Consider the following 18,979-nt stretch of genomic DNA (forward strand, 5'->3'; position numbering starts at 1 on the left):
GGTTATGTAAAAGAACATTATTGTCCTAGGAGACACTTTGTGTGTGAAGAAAGGGAAAAGCAAATAAAAAATGTTAACAATGGGAGAGTCTAGGTATTTTCCTGGATGACTGAAATGTTTTCAAAATGAGTTAAAATTAAGAGCTAAAATTAAAAAAAAAATAAAATAAAATTAGTACCTAGTATAGTTTCTGGCAAAAAGAAAACCTAAATGCTTGATCCTTGAGTGCACACCTTAGGTGTTTCTCTAAAAAAAAAAAATGCACAGAAGCTTATAATCACATTTATTAAGAAAAATATTACCACTTAGAAGTTCCTGTCTTTAAAGGTTGAAGATCTGCTCCAGGCACCATTTGCTCTGTTTTTGTCAAACTCCCTCAACATGGCAGGAATCCCGGTTCTCCGGATGCACACAGGTCAGGGGTTAGCCAGGCTCCACCACAAACCCAACCCGAGGTACCACAGCAAGTCCCAAGGCAGCGCTGAGGAAGTCGGGCCCCTTCTGTGTCCAGGGGGTTGTGGGGCTGGCACAGTGGGGGACCTGAGACCGGGTCTCCTGGGCAGCCGTCCAGCTTGCCTGTGGAGCTCATGCTTCACCTTTTCTTCACAAACTTCTTTCTGGAAGCATTGGGATTTAACCGTCTCCTCCCGGCTCCCAGGGTGCTGTCTCGGACCTGCAGGGTGGCTGAGCGGCTGGAGATGTCATTCTCTGCAAAGGGAGACAGCCCAGCTATGTAGTCAGGGGCAAACACGTCGGTTTTCTGCCTGGCCTTTCGGGAGAGTCGCAGCTGAGGGAAGCGCTGATCCTCGGTCAGGTGGGGGTTGATGGCGTACTTGCCCCCTTTGGGAGTGGGGAGAGAGTACTGGAAACAAGAAGGGGAAAGGCCATTAGAAGGACTGGGATTCATATTCATGCACACCAGATCCTGCTAACGTAAAGCTCACCTGACGACTCTGCACGCGGGCCGACAACCCCAGTGGAGTCTATCACCACTGCCTGCTGTGCACTAAGCCCCTGACACGCATCTTCCCACTTGAGCCTCACCTCACCTCACAGATGCAAAACCCAAAGCCGTATGCTGACTACATACTCTCAGATAAAGACAGAAAGACTGCAGGCTTCCAACTATCTTTCTCTAAGTTACTTATTAATTACAAATAATAACCTTACGGGAAATTGGATCATTTGGTTTTTGTTAATGATATTGGTATTACATAAGAAACTGCCTTAACTAAGTGATCAAAGTTATTACCAGCAGTAAACCAGACAACTAGTTATCATTTATCCCGACAGGATGCACCGGGAAGATCCAGCATTACTTCTGGGTGTTCCTGCCAACACTGCACAGCCTGAATCTAAGCAGGGGGGAACACCAGATGAACCCAAGGTAAGGGATGTTAAGGAACTGCTTTGAACCCTTTAAAACCATTTAAAAAGGTCAAGGTGTGAAAGACAACAGACTTGACAAACTACTTCAGCTTTAAAGGGACATGACAAACACAATGTGTGATCCTAACCCTTTTCTTCTTCTGCTGTAAAGGGAATCTGTGTCAAAGTTTGAATACGACCCATAGACAGTAGAACCACATGCTAAGTCGCTGAGTTGTATCCGACTCTTTGCGACCCCATGGACTGTAGCCCACCAGGTTCCTCTGTCCGTGGGATTCTCCAGGCAAGAACACTGGAGTGGGTTGCCACTTCCTACTCCAGGGGATATTCCCAACCCAGGGATCGAACCTGCATCTCTTAACATCTCCTGCACTGGCAGACAGATTCTTTACCACTGTGCCATCTGGGAAGCCAGGATAGTAGTCCTGAAGTGATGTTAACGTCTTGGTTTTAGTAATTGTTCAGTGGGCATGAAAGACAAAGTCCTTGTTTCAGGAAATACACACCAAAGTATCTAGGGGCCAACGGGCATCAAGTAGTGTTTACTCTCAGATGGTTTTTAGGGGAGAAGAAAAAAATATATATACATGACAGAGCAAATGTAGTAAACGATTAAATTGGGAAATTTAAGTGAAAGGTAAAATAGGAATTTGTACTATTTTTTGGCAACTTTTCTATAAATCTAAAATTATTTCAGAATAGAAAGTTTAAAAATGAACAACCCTTCTCACATTAGTGGCATCTGCCTAGAGAACTCAGTGCTGGGTTGGCCACAGGCATACCCACTGGTCTCTCAACACTTCTCTCCTGATTCCTCAAGACAAATCCATTCGGCTGTGTGTCCAGCCAGAACTCTTGCGCAGAGCACTTCACCCCCTTCCCTTGTGGTTCTTAGAGATTCTGGAAATTCTGCCCATCCCCAAACTCCTGCACACATCCAACCTCCACCGCCCTACAAACAACCTCTCTGTGACCCCACATGTAATTCATTGTGTGGAATTACTGGTGACTTCTTCTTAGACTGCAAACTCCTCAGAAAGCTCATGGGGAGGCTGAATCGTGAGCCTTCCCCATCTGGATCACAGGCTTTCACGAACTATCTTGTAAAAACCATGAGGTTTGTTCTTCTCTCTGATCATTTTGCTCCCCATGCTAAGAGGTCTAGCTTCCACAACCCTGTAGCGGAAGCCGTTCCACTCACCCTCAGGCCGCGAGGATTTAGCACCTTCGGGTTGCGGGAGAAGTGCATGTGCAGGGTCCCGTCATCGCTGACGGTCACGGACACCTTCTTCAGCGTCTTGTTTCCACAGTGTGCACAGAACACTCGGCTCATGTCAGACGTTGTCCTACAGACACAAAGGAGCCTCACTGCACTGGAGCCTCATGCAGCAAACCCAGTCCCTGGGGCACACGGCGAGTCTCGGGCCTTGGAGGAGGAGGCAGCGGCATGAGAAGTGGAAGGGGACAGGCTGAACTGCACTGCCACCCTGGACCAGGGCTGCCTGGCTGTATCGCGTGGCTGACACATGCACATTGCTGCCCCACAGTTCCAGGGAAAAATGACACAGGTAGTAAGTAAGAAAACCTTGCAGAATGTTGTTACAGTGACCGTGACCGCTTTACCGAGTTCTGTCAGGCATTATGCTACAAGTGTACCCTGGAAACAACCCTATGAGGTGGGTACACCTGCATTTCATAGGTGGGGAAATGGCGGCTAGGCAAGGTAGCTAGCTGCTCAAGGTCACAGAGCCAGTAAGTAGCAGGCATATGCCCAAGGAATATGGCTCCAGAGTCAGCGCTCTTACCACCACCCCTCCTTCTCCAGGGGCATGCTATTACATTATTACAACTATTACTGAATACCTTGGCCCCAAATGTCATGTCACTGGGCATGATGCCAGGAGGTGGCTCTGGAGACGCTGAGAATTTATTAACGAATCATACAGGAAGCACTATCGAAGCTGCTATGGTTGAATGGGTGTGGGGGCTGAGGCCGACCCCCAGGCCTTGCCTCTCTCCTCCCCTCTCAAGCCCCAATGGTGGACTCTGAACAGGAGAAGCTGCTGCTCTCAAGGACCAAACAGGAGCCCTAGTGTCCATCCTTGAGGAATTCTCCCTCAGTTCCCAGGGGCAGGAGACAAGAGCTGCGTGCATCTGCCAGAGAAGCCAGGCCCCTGACCTGATGTCTGTGCAAGTGAACAGAGCCCTCTCAACAGGAGCTAGGAAATAATTATTCTGTGCAAGAAACCATCCCGTCACTGGGGCTAATCTGAGGTGGAAGGAACACCTGCACAGAAGGCAAGGCTCCCTTTCAAGAAGCCCACAGAAGGTTTAGGAAGAGAGGGGTGTTCGACAGAGGGGCACCAGCGCCCACACTGCCGGCTACGTACTTGAAGCAGCCATGGCAGCGCAGGATGTAGCTCCGGGCCTCGCGGATCAGCATGCCGTTCACGGCCAGCACGTGCAGCCCCATCTGCAGCAGGACGTTCTGCAACCAACACGTTAATGGGGAACCGATCTCAGAGCAAAACCGACGCTATCTTTAACATCTGCATAATCACAGTTAAGAGAACTTCACAAACCCTGGTCTGGCTCATGAAGGGCTTCTGCTCAAGAAACGCAAGCACAGGATGCCTCTCAAGACAGGTAAACTAGGACAAGGACCCAGATTCTTCTAATGTCAAGTGCCACTGACTGTGAGCATTAATTAGCCAAGACCTCCCATGAGTAATCTCTCTTTTTTTAAAGCAATCTCTCTTAACGGAGACATTCATTGTGTCAGAGCGAAATTACTCATTTCTGGATTGGAAACCTCTATCGTCTCGAAATACTGAACACAGCACAGAACACTACACACACTGAAAGAAAAGCAGCAACAGATTGTGAATGTTAGACATTAGAAATGTAATGTACTATACGTACATTTTGTCAATGTATTATGAGTCCCCAACCTCCAAGCAAAACGGCAAATTACTAAAGAGCATAGGCAAAGTTTCTAGAACCAGGAAGAGAAGCATTATATAACAGTTCTGCACATCCCATCCGCAACCTCTGAGGGACCACTGTCCGTAAGAGGTGACACTGAGCCCAGGCCAACAGATACCCACTCCACCCACCTGCATGGCAAAGTCTGCGGTCACACAGCCGACCCGCACGTCCCTGGGGACAGCACACTGCTTCATCTCCTGCTGGATCTGCTTGATGTTGCTGGGGGTTATCCACCCGCCCCCGTCGTCATCACTGTCTTGGTCCTGTCTTTCATCAGGTCCATTCTCTTCATCCTCTGTCTCGCTTGGAACATCCTCACCTCCGTCCATCTGAAACATTAATAGAATTCAAACTCCCTGCCCATGGGCACAGCTGGAAGATGCTAGTCTGTGGTCATCAGGTCATAAGGCAGGGCCTTACCAGCAGCTCCTGCAGTTCACAATCAATGTTAGGCAAAGGATTTCTCCAGAATATGAAGGAACTGAACTCTAGGTCCTCAGGCTCACTGGCTGGGTGTCTGTGTTCTGTTTCTCGTGGGGGTTTAGGCTGAGATGAAAAGAAAAGTAATTTTAAAACTTGAAAACTGAGAGAGTTATAGATGAAATGATATACGATGTACAAGTCAGATCAGGCAGGGCTGACATATTGCAGCATCTCTCAGATAAATTTGGTTCCCTGGGATTTGTGGAGATCTGACATGGAGCAGAAAAAAGCATGAAGAGCCCGGCCTATCTCAGAAATTACCTTTGAGGGCAGATGGAAACCAGAAACGTGCAGGGGTGTTTCCGGGTGCTGAATCGATGAACTCACTTTAACCTTTAAAAAGAAAAAAGAAACAAGAGACAGCACTAAGCAAAGAAATACAGGCTGAAAATTCAACATGGAAGAGTAATTAAAAAAAAAAAACAGAAAACAAAATACTTCCCCCTGGTTATTGAAATAAAAAAGATTTACTCAATGTTTTTAAAAAGTGAGAAACATAAAAATATATATGAAGAATTATTCAGGGAGTCCACTACCACCAAATAACCATTTTAGGACATTTCTTTTTTGGCCCTAGACATAAAGCTTTAATGAACATCATTATGTATACAACTTGGAAGTATCTTTGGTTACATCCTTAGGATAAATGCCTATAAGTGGAATTGCTGGGTCAATAGACAGGAGTTTTAAAGCTTCTGATACAAAACAGGTTAACTCCTGCCCAAAAGACTGCAGGAAAGGGTGGCTTTTAGGAATCTCAAGTTGACAGACGCCAAAACAGAAACCCGGCTCAGCCACAAAGTCAGCCTTTATGTAAAACTATTCCCTTGACTCCCAGCCCCCCAAAACATTCTGGTGACACATAGAAGTCTGTATTTTAGGCATCACTTTTAGACTTTTTGGATTAGAGGACTCTAAACCTGGTTGAGAACAAGTGAAGGCAGTTCCAACTAGAATAGGAACATCAGTCCACTACAGTGGAGTGGTCAAAACAGTCTACTAGTTTTGATGACTTTAGACAGTGGAGATCAAGTAATTCTTTGTAAACACTAGTTGAAATTACTTTCTGTCTTCCAAAATCCTCTGGCCTGGAAACAGTGCGGCCCAGGCACAAAACCATTAATCTCTTCAACTTAAACGAGCTGGGCGAATATGTAAAAGCACAACAGGAACCCAGAATTCTGAAGGCTAATAAGAGTTGAAAAAAATGGTAGCTTTTTTGGTATTCTTTTTTGCTTGTTTCTGGAAAAGAATTCTATTTTTTCAAAAGTAGTGAGAATATAGTTGATTTTTATTCTTTCTGCATTTTAAAATTAAAAAATATATATTTATTTGGCTGTGCTAGGTCTTAGCTGTAGCATGCAGGATCTTTTAGTTACAGTATACAAACTTGCTTAGGTGCAGCATGTGGGATTTAGTTCCCTAACCAGGGATTGAACCTGGGACCCCTGCATTGGGAACTTGGTGTCTTAGCCACTGGACCACCAGGAGAGTTCCTCTTTCAGCATTTTAAAATTTAACCAATCTCACCAACAACTTACAGGTCAAGACAGACACATTTGCTAACTACACTGTGATGAACCTTTCAAACAAATAAACTATTAAAAAATTTATACAATAATTAAGAAATGTGAACAAACAGATATTTGGATATTTGATGATACCAGGGAATTGCTATTAATTTTGTGTAGGTATAATATTGGTTTTGTGGTTATTTTTTAAGAGGACATACCTTATCTCTTTCAAGACACACCAAGAAATATCTATCAGTGAAATAAGATATCTGAATTCAAAATGCTCATGGCTAGAGTGGGTAGCAATGAAAACAGACAGATCATGAGTTGATAGCCATGGAGGCTGAATGATGGGGACACCGGGTCCATTATACTATTCTCTCTACTTCTGTACATCTGATAGTTCTCATAATGAAAAAGTAAAAATGGATGAAATCAACAATCCTTCTTATTTACCTTTTCTGGTTCTTGTTTTAGGTGAGACACCCCAACAAATTCTGCTTCCAGCTGGTAAGTAAGTGCCAGTACTTGGATATCTGTAGCAGAAAGGCTAGGATAGTCTCCAGTTTTCTTTGAAAACTCAGTCACTGTAAATAAGAGATTCCAAACTTCAGTTAAAAGCAAAGAGCCATATGACTCTGGATAAGTGTAATGAAAGTATGAAAAGAACTTTGGATCAGTATCCCCCCCAAACACCTCACTCATTCATCTCCTGATCTTTTTCTACTCAGAACTGAGACATTTATATCTCTCAAGATTTATGCCAGTTAGGTTTACTGTAATGTCCTTATTGAGTGCTGATGAAGGGACAGAAAAAAGTTAATAGAAAATCATTGAAAGTTAGCATAATATTTGCAAATGTTAAGTGTTCCTTTTCTAGGCTCTGGTATTAGAATAGAAAGTCTCTTCTCCCTCAGCAATAAAGTTCTCTGATTCTAACAATCCTTTTTTTTTTTTAATGTTAGCTCATATGTTTATTAACCAATATACAATTACTTGTCTTCTGGTTTGTTGAAACAATAGGTCAGACAACATTTGCCACAATAATGTCTGTCGAAGTGACTGGCCATAAAAACTCCAGCACCACATTCATCTGAGGGGCACTCCCGGTGAAGGCGACTGATTTTGCCATTCTCATCCACCTTATAGTATTTCAGAACAGCCAATTTAACCTTCTTTCTCTTATGCTTGTTCTTCTTGGGAGTGGTGTAAGACTTTTTCTTCCTTTTCTTAGCGCCACCATGAAGTCTCAACACTAGATGAAGAGTGGACTCCTTTTGAATATTGTAGTCAGACAAAGTACGTCCATCTTCCAGTTGCTTGCCAGCAAAGATCAGTCTTTGCTGGTCAGGAGGAACTCCTTCCTTATCCTGGATCTTGGCCTTTACATTTTCTATTGTATCCGAGGGCTCGACCTTAAGAGTGATGGTCTTCCCCGTCAGGGTCTTCACGAAAATCTGCATCTTGGCGGCGGTTCCACCGCAGATGGTGGATCCGAAAGGAAGGCCCCACGCTGGTCCACGAGCTTTTCGGGCGCTCCAGGAGGCCCTAACAATCCTTTTTAATAGAATGGATGATCACAGTTCAAGTGGGATGGAAAGGTGATTCAACCAATAATTATTGTCTATGATGAGACAAAAATACTGGGTAACAAATATTGAACAATTTTTGTATGTAAACCCACCCCAACAAGAAAACCCACATCCCTATTTAGCACAAAGTGATCTCCAGCTCTTTTCTCCTGAGACATCAATAATAAGCATATAGAATAATATTTTGACACATTAACAGAAAGATGTCTCTGCTACATTCAGCTCAGTTGCTCAGTCGTGTCCGACTCTTTGCGACCCCATGAACCACAGCACGCCAGGCCTCCCTGTCCATCACCAACTCCTGGAGTTTACCCAAACTCATGTCCATTGAGTCGGTGATGCCATCCAACCATCTCATCCTCTGTCGTCCCCTTCTCCTCCTGCCCTCAATCTTTCCCAGCATCAGGGTCTTTTCAAATGAGTCCACTCTTTGCAGCAGGTGGCCAAAGTATTGGAGTTTCAGCTTCAGCATCAGTCCTTCCAATGAGCACCCAGGACTGATCTCCTTTAGGATGGACTGGTTGGATCTCCTTGCAGTCCAAGGGACTCTCAAGAGTTTTCTCCAACACCACAGTTCAAAAGCATCAATTCTTCTGAGTTCAGCTTTCTTTATAGTCCAACTCTCACAACCATACATGACTACTAGAAAAATCATAGTCTTGCCTAGACAAACCTTTGCTGACAAAGTAATGTCTCTGCTTTTTAATATGCTATCTAGGTTGGTCATAACTTTCCTTCCAAGGAGTAAGCATCTTTTAATTTCATGGCTTTTAATTTCACCATCTGCAGTGATTCTGGAGTGCAAAAAAATAAAGTCAGCCACTGTTTCCCCATCTATCTGCCATGAAGTGATGGGACTGGATGCCATGATCTTAGTTTGCTACTTTAGCACCAGGAACAATAAGTATACAGCTCACTAAAAATACAGCTATTAATTAAGAGCAGCTAAAATTTATTGGGTACTATGTACCAGGTGCTATGTTAAAAGCTCTTCATTTTATCCTTCAGGCAAATCTTTACAAAAATTTTTAAGTTGAAATATAGCTGATTCACAATGTTGTGTTAATTGCTTCTGTACAAAAAAGTGATTCCGTTATACATTTATACATATATATTCCTTTTAAAAATATTCTTTTCCATTATGGTCTATTATAGGATATTGAATACAGTTCTCTGTGTTGTACAGTAGAACCTTGTTGTCTAGCCAGTCTATATATAAAAGCTTACATCTGCTAATAACCCCAACCTCCCTTCCTCTTGAGAACCAGAAGTCTGTTCTCTATGCCTGTGATTCTGTTTCTGATAGGTCACCTGTGTCATATTTTAGATTTCACATGTAAGTAATATATGATACTTGTCTTTCTTAGTTTGATAATCTCTAGTTGTATGCATGTTGCTGCAAATGACATTATTTTGTTCTTTTTTATGGCTGAGTAGTATTTCATTGTAATAAGTACCATATCTTCTTTATCCATTCATCTGTCAATAGACATTTGGGTGGTTTTCATGTCTTGGCAAACGCAAATAGTGCTGTTATGAATATAAGGGTGCATGTATCTTTCTGAATTACTATAGCTTTGTCTCCATATATCTCTAGGAGTGGGACTGCTTTAGCCCAATCTTGTGAAATAAATACTATTAGTATTTCCTCAGAAAGATTAAGTAACTTGTCAAAGATCATAAAGCTAGTATGTTAGAGAAACCTAAAGAAGTCACAAGTAGTGTAGGTAGCATCATCTCCAATATCAGCCTTTAAACCCTAAAACCCCTAAAACACTTTCAACCACCTAGGTCCTTTCCAGGGCAGGACTTCTATTTTTAATCCAAACAAATTTAATATTTACAAAACGCTGGACACTGTGCTGAGTGACATTATTCTTCTTTTAATGCTCCCAGCAACCCCACGGATAGGTACTTTTGTTAATCCCATTTTACAGATGAGGAAACTGACGCCTAGAGAGTCTGAGTGATACACGCAAGGGCACATAGCTAATAAACAGCAAGGCCTGGCTGACTCATGACCCTGGATGCCTCTCTCCCACCAGGATCTTGACCGTGGGGTTTCTAAACCAACTCTGATCAAGTAACCAAGCTCCAACTAGCACCAGGGCAGGTTCAGTCAGCAACCTGGGGCCCAGCTTCACCATCAACATCGGGCAGAGGTACTCACCCAGTCGCACGTATTCAGGGAAGGGCTCCTTGAAACGCAGCTCGTAGGGCAGCACGGCGAGGCGCCTGCGCGTGGCTTTGTCCCGAATCTCGCTGATCACATTCCGGATGGTGTAGATGTTCTTCCCGATGTCCTGCGGGGAAAGCAGCCCAGCTCACACCATTCCGCACCACGCAGCGTGCTGCCGGATTTCCCAAACTCCTTCAGGGGCCGCCAACCCAGACCCCGCTCCTCCCCACAGAAGCACCCTGTACCTGCAGAGCCGCATCCAGCAGAAACGCCCCGGCATCCGCTACAACGTGCTCCACTGGCGCCATGTTGGCCCAACAAGGCCACACCGCGCTTGCGCGCGGAGCTTCCGCCCGGCTCCGTACCAATCCGGCCGTCTGGGAACCGAGAAGAGAAGCTGCAACTAAGCGGCGACTCCTGGCGGGCGCGCCAGCATTTTCCGGCTCTGGGTCAACCGGGCGCCTGCGCAGTACGGCCGGCCGCTTGCCTGGGAGGTGTGGGCGGGGTCAAGTCTTGGGAGGGACCTGGCGTGGGGGTGGTCGCCAGAGAAAACGCGCTTTGGTATCAACTATTGAGAGTCAGGCACGACTGAGCGACTGAACTCGACTGAACTGAACTGAACTGATTGGCCCCTCAGGGGCTTCCCTCGTAGCTCTCTCGGTAAAGAATCTGCCTGCAGTGCAGGTGACCCGGGTTCAATCCCTGGGTTGGGAAGATCCTTGGAGAAGGAAATGGCCACCCATTCCAGTATCCTTGCCTGAAAAATCTCGTGGACAGAGGAGCCTGGTTGCAAAGAGTCGGGCACGACTGAGTGACTAACACTATTGATCCTTAGAGACACTTTAAGTGGCCCTTGAAAATCCCATGGAGGGAGGAGCCTGGAGGGCTGCAGTCCATGGGGTCACTAGGAGTCGGACACGACTGAGCAACTTTACTTTCACTTTTCACTTTCACCCACTGGAGAAGGAAATGGCAACCCACTCCAGTGTTCTTGCCTGGAGAATCCCAGGGACGGGGGAGCTTGGTGGGCTGCCGTCTATGGGGTCGCACAGAGTCGGACACGACTGAAGCGACTTAGCAGCAGCAGCAGCAGCAGCAGCAGCAGGGCTTCCCTGGTTAAAAGTATCTACCTGTAATGCAAGAGACCCAAGTTCGGATCCCTGAATCTGGAAGATTCCCTGTAGAAAGGCATAGCAACCCACACGGGTGTTCTTGCCTGGAGACACCGTATGGGGTCATATTCTTGCCTGGAGATGCCCCAGCTTCTTCCGTACACTTGAATTCAAATAGTCTGTAATTGGTTTTATTGTTGAGTCAGTCAGTTCAGATGACCTAATTTAAAGATTGGGTTTCCCTGGTGGCTCAGTGCTAAAGAACACTACCTGCCAAGGTAGGAGACTCCAGTTGGACCTCTGGGTGGGGAAGAGCCCCTGGAGAAGGAAGTGGCAACCCTCTCCAATATTCTTGCCTGTTAAATTCCATGGACAGAAGGGGATTGGCAGGTTACAGTCCATGAGGTCGCAAAAGGGTTGGACTAAACAACTCTATGAAATACTATTTTATAGGCAGGGGGTGGTTGCTCAAGAAAACGAGGCCAGGCTAACATTGACTAAATGGTGTATTAAGACTGAAACAAACCAACTCAGAGCCACTTTCTTACCTTTCTGCCAGGCCAACCGCTGCTTTCTTACTCACCCCTACTTCATTTTGAGCAATTTGGGGCAGGGATCTCTCTCAATTTTTTACCTTAATATTCTTGCTCCACTTACATAAAGCAAGGCTCATAATTCCTTGCTGAAATTCTGTAATTATGAAATCTGGTCTGTTAGAAATTTATGCTGGTGAACTTGACTGAATAATGTCTTTTCAGTCATCTATCTTCAGTGGTGTTGAGTTAATTCTAAACTGGCTTTCTAGTCTTCACTCCAGTTTTCACCCCTTGATTATAATTTAGCCCTTGTATCTCCAAAAAGTCATTCACATCTCTGGGGGGGGGGGGGGGTCTTAACCACTGAACTACCAGGGAATTCCCTATCATATCAATAGTTCCTCTGCAGAACTTTACATGGTTGACCATCTCCTCTTTCTGGACTGTCTCTCCTCTCTTCACTCTCCTGATGCATCACTATGGTCCCCCTGCATCTCTGATGATTTTTCAGCCTCCTTCAGTGCACTCTCTTCTGCCTTGCACACAGGGCACCATCCACAGAATTGTCTTGGCCTCCATGTCTAAGTTTTCTCCTTCACCAGTACTATCTATCCTCAAAGCTGGTCACAGTGATCACCTTATATGAATACCTCTGGAATCTATAGGTCCAATCCCTGTTTATTCCCTAACCTAGTCTTTTGGCCACATCTTTCTGAAAATTTTTGGCACTGTTACTCAGGAGGAGGGTTGAAACTAGGTAATTGTCTCTCCTGCCAAAAATTTCTTTCTCTGCTTAAAATTTCTTCACTGGTTGAGTTCCTATTTTTACTAACGGCATTACCAAAAAAGGCATTCAAGGTAAGAATCTCTGAGTCATCTTTACTTCAACCTGTACTCCTTTTGCTCAAGTTTATTGATGTCACTTCTGAAACGGTTTGAGGTACCTGGGTCTCTTCTCCATTCATTCCCATTACTCTAATTAAGTTTTTATTTCATGCCTAGAAAATATAGTTCACTCAACACTAATATTCCTGTCTCTTAATTTATTCCTTAATTGACTGCTCTTGCTACCTGGAAAGGGAGGGATTATATAGAAACTAGACCCTACAATAAAAGAGGTTTATTGAAATCAGCAATAATTCTGTGGACACTATGGTGAAGAAGAATGACCTAGATCAATGTTCCTCAACTTGAGTGTAAATCAGAATCACCTGGGGAGATTGCAGAACTAGAAGCCCAGCTGCTTCTAGTTCTGCAATCAGTTTCTGATTGAGTACATCTGGGCAGAGCTGGACAAGCTGCTTTTCTAGTAAGTTTCAGGTGACATTGATGCTTCTGACCTGGGGTCACACTTGAGAACCACTGATTTAGGAGAATAGTCAGGAAAAGAAAGATTAGGCTTTGAGCCATTCTTTTTCTAGTAAACATTAAAAATACCTGTCAATATAGGTTTCTTGACACTTTGTAGCTTTTGTTATTTTTTGGTAATACTTTAATCCCTTTTCTCTTTCCCTGTAATGTTAGTCTCCAAGTCCCTTGAAGCCTTGGGACTGTCATTTGGTGAAAAAATACATACTGAGAGCTAATTTACACCACCACGATTTGGGTGATGTAATAGCTATGAACAAAATGATATCCTGTGTAGTGTCGAGGGGCAAGTTTGAGTTTAGAGGCCTAAGCTTTGGAGCCACATCTTGAAGGATGATGAGGGCAAAGACTCATGAAGTCTGAAAATCCAAAGGGAGTGTTCAGGGAGTTGAGGGTAATGTCTTTGGTAGCTGAGGGTGTCTGGGGACAGGTTCTCTCAGAAGTGAAGGAAGAAATTCCCTAGTGGCCTAGCGGCTAGGATTTGGAGCTTTCACTGGGAGACCCCAGTTTCATCTCTGGTTGAGAAACCATCCCACATGCTGCCAAAATACAAAAAAAAAAAAAACAACCCTCAGAGGACCCAGAAGTGAATTGAACCTTGAAACATGTTGTTTGAAGTTCCTTGTTTTTTTTAAAAAATGAAGAAAGTGAAGAAATCTCAAACATTATTATGAAAATTATTGTCACTGGAAACAATTTACCTTAATAAATGAACACTTTCAAACATATGTAGTGGAGAAGGCAATGGCAACTCACTCCAGCACTCTTGCCTGGAAAAATCCCATGGATGGAGGAGCCTGGTGGGCTGCAGTGCATAGGGTTGTGAAGAGTTGGACACGACTGAGCGACTTCACTTTCACTTTCATACATTGGAGAAGGAAATGGCAACCCACTCCAGTGTTCTTACCTGGAGAATCCCAGGGACACCAGAGCCTGCTGGGCTGCTGTCTATGGGGTTGCATAGAGTTGGACACGACTGAAGTGACTTAGCAGCAGCAGCAGCAAACATATGTAGAAGGACTCCATGTATAACTCATTTGGAGATAATGACAACTTTAACATGTGAGACCCTTTATGAAAGAGAAAAGGTCTTGATTGTGTGCCAGTGAAGATCTGACTTCAGTTCCAAGAAAATTTACAGGCTATAAAACTTTACACTTAACAGTTGGGTAGGGAAGAGAAAAACTTGATGCAGAAGAAACGCGACTTGAATTCAGTAAGTATATCTAGAATTCCTCTGGACTTTCCTGGGAGTGTCCCGGACTTTCTTATCTCTGCCTTTGACCTTGTTTTCTCTTCTGCCTGAAAATTCTTCTTGCCAACCCCCACTTAGTCTCCAAGAAGCCACTCTGTTGTTCCCTCTGTAAACTTGTCCTGATTACCCAAATCAGAGTTTTCTCCAAGGACAAATTTGGACCCTTATTTCCCACCATACTTAAGACATTTCAAATCTAGCCTCAATGAGCAGTTACTACTTCTGCTTTGCATTGCAGTTACTTGGTTGTCTTCTTTAAGTAGATTAGAAGTCAGGGACTGTTTTAGGGGCCTTTTTCCTTAAATGAACATTTCAACTTTTTAATTTTTGGGGGGTGCTTTCATGATGACATAGTTCAGATTTTTTATGTGTCTTAAAATATCTCCTGTATTGCAGGACCTATAGAAGCCAGTTCAGTGCTCAATAAAAGTTGATGTAGCCTATTTATTCAATGGATTATTTAAAGAGGCCTCCTATTGGCCAGGTACTGCTTTGGAAGCTGGGTTATAGCTCCTGTCTTCATAATTTTTTTGTAGTGGGTAACGTAACAGATTATACATATACACATTCATGTGAAAGGCAGATAGTGCTAAGTTGAGGAAGTATGGAGAGAAAAAACAAAGCAGGAAGGTACTGGTAGGAGGGGAAAGGAAGAGATGAGTTGCGATTTAAACTAGTGTGACCAGGAAAGGCGTCACTGCAAGGGACAGTTAAGCAAACATATGAAAGAGATGAGGGGGTGAGCCAACTGACTACCTAGGAAAAGAGCTTTCCAGGAAGAGGGAAAAGCCAAGTCCACAGACCCTCAGGCTAGAGTGGCTGAAGCAAGGTACTGAGTGAAACTGCAGTTGGAGATGAGATAAACAAAGGGGAGGGGTGGAAGGGACCACGTAGAGACTTTATGAAAGAAAAGTGAAGCGCAAGAAAGTCTTTCAGTCGTGTTGGACTCTTTGTGACCCCATGGACTGTGGCCTACGAGGCTCCTCCATCCATGGGATTTTTCCAGGCAAGAGTTCCGGAGTGGGCTGCCATTATTCAGGATATATATCAAGCTTTTACTCCTTTAACTCACAGTGAGAGACTGCCTTGGCTAATCCCTTTTTTCTTTTGGTGAACACCTACTCAAATGCCACCAAATCAAAGAGGGCTTCCCCTAGAATAGAATTAGTACCGCTCCCATCTAAAGACTGTTACTAGAGAAATTTTAATAGTTTTACAGATGGGATTACTGTAAGAATTAAGGTGTTAACAGAGGACTATAGCTCCTTTAAAGGCCATCTCCTGGATGGATTTGGGATGGGAAAAGTAGAGACTAAATGCTCAACCAGTTTAATTTGTATGCATATCTGATCCCTCCACCTGGAAGACCTAAAAATAAGACTAATTAGCTCACAGTGCTTAAGGCTAATTACTTGATTCATACTCATTTTAGTTAATGCTGATTGAAAGTGAAAAATTGAGCCTTTATTCAACTTGTCAAAGCTGAAATTCTTGACCATTGGTAAAGAATACTGACTTAAAATATTTTAATTTCCAATTCATAAAGTTCTATCTAATCTATATATTATCGAAATGGGGCTAGTTTGCTGTGCTGGGGCATCTTATGGACAACAGCAAAGGTTTCAGTGCTTTTCTACCTTTGTTTTATGTCACAAGAACAGATGCTCCACAAAAGCTACTTTTGAGTTTCCAGAGCCTAGAAACGTGCCTGGCACATAGTAGGCTTAGGGTTGTCAGATATAGCAAATTGAAACATAGGATGCCCATTACATGTATCAACTCGTTTTTTTAAAACTATAAATATGTACTGTACCAGACAATATTTTGGGGCACACTTCCGTATTAATGGCTGTTTAAAATTACAATTTAAGTCGGTGTGCTGTATTTTATCTTGTCTATTAACCCTAAGGAGTTCAATAAATATCTGCTGACTTAATAGACTGAACGCCTCCTCTCACCTGTAAAATGGGGCTAAGATAGACCCGCCCTCAGCGTTGATGGGAGGAGTAAACGAAGCGCCTGGCACTCTGCGAGACTTCAATTTGTTTGCTGGGAGACCAGCTAGCAAGTGGAAAATCCTCCCACTTTTTAAACATACAAAGGACAAGAAGGGCTTCTGGCCAGAGGGTCTCAGGCCTGGCCTAGGTTGCCCACACCTGAGGCCCGGCCAGCCTCTTCCGGGTCAGCTGACCGCGCGTGGTCACGTGACCTGGCCCGAGTGCGGTCTGTGGAAAGCGGAAGTGGGAGAGGAGTTGGGCGCCGCTTCTGTGGCCGCTGCAGGTAGCCAGCGCGGGCACTGGGGACGCAGCGGGCGGGTGGGGGCGCGGAGAAGTCCGGGGGCGGCGGGCGGCGCGGGGTGGGCCGGGGGAGGCGCGGCCCCGGCGCCGGGGGGCGGCGGCTTCCTGTGGGAGGGGCCTGGCGCGGCGGTTCCGGCCTCCGAGGAGGGGTGTCCCGGCTCCCGCCCGAGCCGGGTGGGCGCGCCGCTGGCCGAGCGCGGGGGCCGTCCTGGATGCGGCGGCCAGCACGTCGTCCCGGAAAGGGAAAGCATCATAGGTGCCAGGCATGAAGAGGAGTGACCTTTGTGGAGGAAGCGGGGCAGGGGGAAGGGGCGACTTGGGGGATTGAGTTGCAGTGGGTCGCCTGAGAATGGGCGAGTGACGTGGTGGGGAAAAAAGGAGAAATTAGCTAGCAAGAAGATGCAGCGTGAGCCTCACCTGAGAGTCTTTTCCTTTCTTCCTCTTTGAAAATGATTGGTACTCCAGACTTTGATTTTGTTCTCATTCAGTGTTTTAAACTTCAGGAGGGATCACAGAATCTTGACCATCTTGCTTTCGTCACACTCAGTCCTGCTTGGGTAGAGTTTCCACTTCTTGGGAACCTAGTCCTTCAGATCATCTATCTTAGAGGTTTGCTCAGATCAGATCAACTTCTAGACTTAAAAACAGAGTGTGGGCATTTTGCTCTGGCCTTAAAATGGCTTTTAACCTCCAGTGTTGAGCAGGACTTAGTCCCAGCATGCCCTCACCAATATAGATACTGCTGTAACCTTGGACAGTGTCTGCCTACACTACTTTATGAGTTTTCCTCTTTCTTCAGTTTAAATTATTCAGTTTGCTTTACCATGTGACTGCTTATCTCCACGGACTGTAACTAGGTAGCAAGACTGAACTGTGACCTGGATCATGATTTTGAAAATAAACACCTGTGCTAAAGCTGTTCGTCCTCTTTTTCTTCGTATTTACTAACATTTGCAAAGGTGGAATGAATTTCACAGATGTATTATTGGAGTGAATGTGTAAACTGGACATTAACAGGAGCCAGAGTCGTTTTGGATTACAAGTAGGAAAAAAAAATACTTTTGTAATGAATAATGAGTTCAAGTTTTTGGAGTACTTGACAAATATTTAAAAATTGATTTTTGTGGCAGCCCTGTGAGTTAGGTTGGAAGGTGTTATTCCCAGCTCACAATGACTAAACAGACCTGAGAGAGATGACTTGATTTTTTTTTTGTGACAAGTTTTTGCTTTTTCTTATCTATTGATCTCTTTTTCCCTGCTAGACTGCAAATTCCTCAGGGGTAGAGTTCATATCTTATTTGACTTATTTAACTAACCTAGTTTCTGGCATGTTGTGGGCACTTGGTAAGTGTTTGGTAAATAAATGAGTATCTAAAGGTCACAGACCTGTAAGTGGAGGACAAGAGTTGAACCTGAGTCCTTGGTCTTCTCTTGTCAGATGTGCTTGCCATGTTCTGTTATTGGTACATGTGAAAACGATGGGCATGAGGTAAGGCTTGAGTTGGCTTCTCAGTCTCCTTCATTTAATGACTACTTTCCCAGTTGCAAAGAATTTATGACAGCATCTCATTTAATCTTTACCGTGATCCTGTGAAGGTTGGAATTGTCCATTTTCTGCAGAAGAAGAAACAGGCTTAGTGAAGTCCTTGCTTTAGAATCTGGAAGTAGTGAGTGACTGAGTAGGGACTCAGGCCCAGGCATTTTATCCTTGAGCACATTCTTTTCCGTTTATAGAAGCAACATAAAGTTTTATTGTAAAATATTTTTTTCAACTGTATAAAGGATGACATTTTAAGGGAAAGCTAGTACAGGTTATAGCAAAAATTGTGAACATGGAGTGTAACTGAAGTTTAGAAAATCCTGTGCTATACCATAGCTGCCTCTTCCTGGGAAAACATTTTTTCATTCAGTGAACATTTATAAGTGCCCACTCTGTGCCAGGCATTGTTTTAGAGTCACATTGTCCAGTATGGTGGTCACTCTGCAGTGTTGAGCCCTGGAATTAGGTTATGAATATAAAATACAGACTAGATTTTTGAAGTCTTAGTATGAAGAAAAAAGGCAAAATATTTAATTCACTTTTTAAAATATTATAATACATGATAATGTAAATATAATATGAATATGTGCTACAAATGATGGTATTTAAAGTTTATTGGGTTAAATACAATAGGATTGAAATTTCCTCTGTCTTTATTTTTAAAATGCTTCCTGAAAAATTAAAAATTATAGTGCACAGTGCTATTCTGAGCACCAGGACTATGTT

The 18,979-nt window shown here is 44.1% G+C and overlaps 3 protein-coding genes across 3 annotated transcripts in view; 1 reads left to right on the top strand and 2 right to left on the bottom strand.

Moving 5' to 3' along the window:
* Window positions 1-315: 315 nt before the first annotated feature.
* On the bottom strand, window positions 316-10,500 carry NOB1 (NIN1 (RPN12) binding protein 1 homolog). The gene is made up of 9 exons (XM_068992752.1): window positions 10,391-10,500; window positions 10,137-10,269; window positions 6,831-6,961; window positions 5,122-5,193; window positions 4,798-4,923; window positions 4,506-4,706; window positions 3,780-3,877; window positions 2,591-2,735; window positions 316-862 (listed from the first exon to the last, which is right to left on the bottom strand). Exons 1-9 carry the CDS (start codon window positions 10,451-10,453, stop codon window positions 593-595), a joined length of 1,239 nt encoding a protein of 412 aa, XP_068848853.1. The 5' UTR covers window positions 10,454-10,500; the 3' UTR covers window positions 316-592.
* Window positions 7,367-7,883, bottom strand: LOC138096513 (ubiquitin-ribosomal protein eS31 fusion protein-like). The gene has a single exon (XM_068992746.1). It carries the CDS (start codon window positions 7,835-7,837, stop codon window positions 7,367-7,369), a length of 471 nt encoding a protein of 156 aa, XP_068848847.1. The 5' UTR covers window positions 7,838-7,883.
* A 6,163-nt stretch (window positions 10,501-16,663) lies between the features above and the next one.
* The window catches only part of WWP2 (WW domain containing E3 ubiquitin protein ligase 2), a 142,577-nt gene continuing 140,261 nt past the window's right edge, over window positions 16,664-18,979 (top strand). Inside the window, exon 1 of the mRNA XM_068992789.1 lies at window positions 16,664-16,696. The gene's annotated coding sequence lies outside the window, so the exon portion shown is untranslated. The remainder of the gene's footprint in view (window positions 16,697-18,979) is intronic.

This window comes from Capricornis sumatraensis, chromosome 20, assembly GCF_032405125.1.
Source record: "Capricornis sumatraensis isolate serow.1 chromosome 20, serow.2, whole genome shotgun sequence".
NCBI lineage: Eukaryota > Metazoa > Chordata > Mammalia > Artiodactyla > Bovidae > Capricornis > Capricornis sumatraensis.